This window comes from Poecilia formosa, unplaced genomic scaffold, assembly GCF_000485575.1.
Source record: "Poecilia formosa unplaced genomic scaffold, Poecilia_formosa-5.1.2 Scaffold404, whole genome shotgun sequence".
Classification (NCBI taxonomy): domain Eukaryota; kingdom Metazoa; phylum Chordata; class Actinopteri; order Cyprinodontiformes; family Poeciliidae; genus Poecilia; species Poecilia formosa.
Window position 1 is genome coordinate 281,495 of NW_006800343.1, and position 4,946 is coordinate 286,440.

Genomic DNA, 4,946 nt, shown 5'->3' on the forward strand with positions numbered 1-4,946 from the left:
AGAAACCTGTTAATCACCCAGAGATACAATCCAGGTGTGGCAGAAGGGAAACACCTAAAACATGCAGGACAGGGGGGCTGAGGACCAGGGTGGAGAAACACTGGTTTAACCAGTAATAGTAATTCAGGAAGGAGGTGGAGGAGATTGATTGTTTCCACAGATTATCTGTCTCATAAACTGCTACATCATGACAGCTTTAACAAATATGGAGAAAACATATTTTTTATTAAAGTTATACTGCAGCTTGCATAAATGCAGCTACATAGCATTTTTAGAAGTCTGGATTGCTTTATGTGTATTTTGCTCGTTGCTTTTGACTTTTGCTCATGGGGAGACATTTCAGTATCTAAAACTAGTAGAAAAAATGTAAGCAACCTACTTGCATACTGGATGTGGACTGTTGGATGTTAAATTCATGAGCAGTAAATATTGTGCTAATTATCAATATTGAACCACAGAAAGCAAGGCAGATGCAGCCTTTAAAATTGTGACGCTTTTTATGGGTCAAGCAGACTCAGAAAATTGTAACAGCAACTGGTCAGGGGGGCCCAATCTAAATTTTTTGTCAGGGGGCCCATGATTCCTGGTGGCGCCCCTGATCATCAGAACCAGTCTGTTTCTGGAAATATTTCATTACGTCACCAGAACTGGTCCGGTTCCGGTTCTGGAGACATTTCTTTACATCATGTTTGAAACAGAAACATGAGACCAATCAGCAGCTTCTATCTGGGCTTGGTTCTGTTCAGGTTCAGAGGAGAATGAAGAACAGAAACAGGAGGTTTCTGTTAGTTCTGACGGGTTCTGGACCCGTCAGAACCTCTGGAGGACGGGTACAGGCCCAGCCTCCTGGCAGCTTCAGAGATCCTTAGGGTTCTCCTGCTGGGGAACGGGTAGTGGTTCTGAAGGGCCCCGGACCCACCTCCTGGGTTCTGATTCTGGTCCTGCTTCAGGTCCTGGTCCTGGTTCTGGTTCTGGTCCAGGCTGGCGCAGCGTTTGGTGAAGCCTCCTCTGGACCAGGCAGAACCAGAACCAGTGTCTGTGGGTGGGGCCTGTGAGGATGAGGAGCAGGAACATCTGGGGATGAAGAACAGAGGTCCAGATCAGAGGCGGATCGGGTCGGAACCAGAACCAGCTGGAGGCGGTTCTGGACCTGCAGCGGCTCTGCTCCGTTTCCATGGCGACAGCAGGGTTGTGCCGGTGCAGGTCCAGGTGAACGCGCCACGAGTCCGACATCTTCGGGTCAGGAGGAGAGGGGCTGGCTGGTTGCCATGACGACGTCCAACCCTGAGCAACAGGTACAATGCTGACGACATCCAGGAGGTCAGAGGAGCCTGGAGACACGAAACACAGAGATTAGATAATCTGATCCATAATCTGATCGTTCCTGGTCAACTGCAGTGTATCCATTAGCTTAGGTAGGGATAGGGTTAGTGCCTAATCCCCCTTTGAGGAGGGCAGGGAGGGTGGTTCACTCAGGCACCAAACAAGCTAGGACCGCTAAGCTGGAAATGCTAGGCTAGGACCGCTAAGCTAGGACTGCTAGGCTAAACTAGGACCACATCTGGTAGAACCTTTTCTGTTTCCTGTTCAGATCCCAGATCAGACTGGGTGCTGACTGATCATCTGCAGTGGAAACGCTGCTGTGATCTTTGACATGGTTTGATTTGTTATTTATCGTGTTTTTATGTTTCTGTGGATCTGATGTCTGTTGGATAAATCAGCTGTTGGACAAAGTGGAAGAGACACAGAGAGGACAGAGAGGACACATGTCCATCAGCTGGAGACGCCACTAAGCAGAAGCTGTTAAAGAACCAAACCCAGAATCTACCTGTCTCCTCACCTGTCCTCAGCAGGTGAAGCTCTGTCCTCTGCCGGTCTTTCCACATCCTGTACTGCTGTCTCAGCGCAGACACGTCCATCTTCATCTTCCTCCTCTTCCTCCTCCTGGTTCCGGCTCCCTGCAGGAACACCTGGCCACGCCCCCTCAGACTCCCTTCTCTCTCGCTCTCCGCCTGTCTCTTTAAAGCTCTCCGCCCTGCCCCTAGCGCTCAGTGCGCATGCGCCTGTCCTCAGCATGGCAGCAGCGGAACCGGACTCTCCTCTCTACCTGGGCCTGGACTTCAGCACCCAGCAGGTAAAAGCAGAACCTCACCGGACTCGGTCCACCTGCAGGTTCCGGGAGACGCGCGTGTTTACGTAGGCGCGTGCATGTGCGTGGACGGAAGCTTACTGCGCAGACGCAGATCTAAAGTGCAGAGCGTCGGTGCCACAGATGTTTGTTTATGAGAAGCACGCGGAGGTTTGTTTATACCGGAAGTGATGAGGTTCACTTTGAGTCTCGTGCAGAGTCCAGCTCAGATTGGAGAACCTGTTCCGTGAAGAACTACTGGTTCTGACCCGAATGGACATTAACTATACAGTATCTGTTAACTAAAGAACAAGCAGAACCAGAACCTGTGGGAGGTCAAAGTTCACCCAGCAGAGTTCTGTCTGGTTTGATCAGGTTTAATCTTTGAACCCGCTGCGGTTCTGACCTAGCAGAATTCACTGACCCAAAGAGGATTCTGAACTTTGACCTGCAGCAGTCAAAGTGATCAGGGTCCAGTCGGGTCGGACCGCCCTGATACTGATAATCCAACGTGGCGGCGGCAGGAATCCAGTCAGACTCAGACGTTTATTTTTGTAGCGGCTAGAAAATTTCGAATCTGCTTTAAAACTTTTACATTGTTACCTTATGATAAACTGAGGCTTATTTTAGTCTGTTGATGTTTATATGANGCTAGGCTAGGACTGCTAGGCTAGGACTACTAGGCTAGGACTACTAGGCTAGGACCGCTAAGCTAGGACTACTAGGCTAGGACCGCTAAGCGAGGACCGCTAAGCTGGAAATGCTAGTCTAGGACCGCTAAGCTAGGACTGCTAGGCTAGGACTGCTAAGCTAGGACCATTAAAGTAGGACCGCTAGGCTAGGACCGCTAAGCTAGGACCGCTAGGCTAGGACCGCTAGGCTAGGACTGCTAGGCTAGGACTACTAGGCTAGGACTACTAGGCTAGGACCACTAAGCTAGGACCGCTAGGCTAGGACCACTAAGCTAGGACCGCTAGGCTAGGACTGCTAGGCTAGGACTACTAGGCTAGGACCGCTAAGCGAGGACCGCTAGGCTAGGACCGCTAAGCTAGGACCGCTAGGCTAGGACCGCTAGGCTAGGACCGCTAAGCTAGGACTGCTAGGCTAGGACTACTAGGCTAGGACTGCTAACCGAGGACCGCTAAGCTGGAAATGATAGTCTAGGACCGCTAAGCTAGGACTGCTAGGCTAGGACTACTAGGCTAGGACCGCTAAGCGAGGACCGCTAAGCTAGGACTGCTAGGCTAGGACTACTAAGCTAGGACCACTAAAGTAGGACCGCTAGGCTAGGACCGCTAAGCTAGGACCGCTAGGCTAGGACCGCTAGGCTAGGACCGCTAAGCTAGGACCGCTAGGCTAGGACCGCTAGGCTAGGACTGCTAGGCTAGGACTGCTAGGCTAGGACTACTAGGCTAGGACCGCTAAGCTAGGACCGCTAGGCTAGGACCGCTAGGCTAGGACTGCTAGGCTAGGACCGCTAAGTGAGGACTGCTAGGCTAGGACCACTAAAGTAGGACTGCTAGGCTAGGACCGCTAAGCTAGGACTGCTAGGCTAGGACCACATCTGGTAGAACCTTTTCTGTTTCCTGTTCAGATCCCAGATCAGACTGGGTGCTGACTGATCATTCTCAGGTGAAACGCTGCTGTGATCTTTGACACGGTTTGATTTGTTATTTATCGTGTTTTTATGTTTCTGTGGATCTGGAGTCTGTTGGATAAATCAGCTGTTGGACAAAGTGGAAGAGACACAGAGAGGACAGAGAGGACACATGTCCATCAGCTGGAGACGCCACTAAGCAGAAGCTGTTAAAGAACCAAACCCAGAATCTACCTGTCTCCTCACCTGTCCTCAGCAGGTGAAGCTCTGTCCTCTGCCGGTCTTTCCACATCCTGTACTGCTGTCTCAGCGCAGACACGTCCATCTTCATCTTCCTCCTCTTCCTCCTCCTGGTTCCGGCTCCCTGCAGGAACACCTGGCCACGCCCCCTCAGACTCCCTTCTCTCTCGCTCTCCGCCTGTCTCTTTAAAGCTCTCCGCCCTGCCCCTAGCGCTCAGTGCGCATGCGCCTGTCCTCAGCATGGCAGCAGCGGAACCGGACTCTCCTCTCTACCTGGGCCTGGACTTCAGCACCCAGCAGGTAAAAGCAGAACCTCACCGGACTCGGTCCACCTGCAGGTTCCGGGAGACGCGCGTGTTTACGTAGGCGCGTGCATGTGCGTGGACGGAAGCTTACTGCGCAGACGCAGATCTAAAGTGCAGAGCGTCGGTGCCACAGATGTTTGTTTATGAGAAGCACGCGGAGGTTTGTTTATACCGGAAGTGATGAGGTTCACTTTGAGTCTCGTGCAGAGTCCAGCTCAGATTGGAGAACCTGTTCCGTGAAGAACTACTGGTTCTGACCCGAATGGACATTAACTATACAGTATCTGTTAACTAAAGAACAAGCAGAACCAGAACCTGTGGGAGGTCAAAGTTCACCCAGCAGAGTTCTGTCTGGTTTGATCAGGTTTAATCTTTGAACCCGCTGCGGTTCTGACCTAGCAGAATTCACTGACCCAAAGAGGATTCTGAACTTTGACCTGCAGCAGTCAAAGTGATCAGGGTCCAGTCGGGTCGGACCGCCCTGATACTGATAATCCAACGTGGCGGCGGCAGGAATCCAGTCAGACTCAGACGTTTATTTTTGTAGCGGCTAGAAAATTTCGAATCTGCTTTAAAACTTTTACATTGTTACCTTATGATAAACTGAGGCTTATTTTAGTCTGTTGATGTTTATATGAGTAACCTGGGAGTAGAGATGACCTCTGACCTGAGCCTC

General features: G+C 51.1%; 2 protein-coding genes across 6 annotated transcripts in view; one reads left to right on the forward strand and one right to left on the reverse strand.

Annotated features, from left to right (window-relative positions):
• LOC103154874 (NEDD8 ultimate buster 1-like) overlaps window positions 1-2,069 on the reverse strand; it is a 10,082-nt gene extending 8,013 nt beyond the window's left edge. The window contains exons 1-3 of the mRNA XM_007576312.2: window positions 1,829-2,069; window positions 1,151-1,331; window positions 920-1,074 (exon numbers count right to left, since the gene is read on the reverse strand). Coding sequence (XP_007576374.1) covers window positions 920-1,074; window positions 1,151-1,331; window positions 1,829-1,925 — 433 coding nt within the window. The 5' untranslated portion in view covers window positions 1,926-2,069. The remainder of the gene's footprint in view (window positions 1-919; window positions 1,075-1,150; window positions 1,332-1,828) is intronic.
• A 1,281-nt stretch (window positions 2,070-3,350) lies between these two features.
• The window catches only part of xylb (xylulokinase homolog (H. influenzae)), a 10,987-nt gene continuing 9,391 nt past the window's right edge, over window positions 3,351-4,946 (forward strand). Inside the window, exons 1-2 of one of the 5 annotated variants that reach the window (XM_016663139.1) lie at window positions 3,860-3,984; window positions 4,079-4,265. In XM_016663139.1, the coding sequence (XP_016518625.1) occupies window positions 4,206-4,265 (60 nt within the window). In that variant the 5' untranslated portion in view covers window positions 3,860-3,984; window positions 4,079-4,205. Of the gene's footprint in view, window positions 4,266-4,946 lie in introns of all 5 variants that reach the window. The other 4 variants (XM_016663138.1, XM_007576309.2, XM_007576311.2 and 1 more) reach the window with 4 other exon arrangements.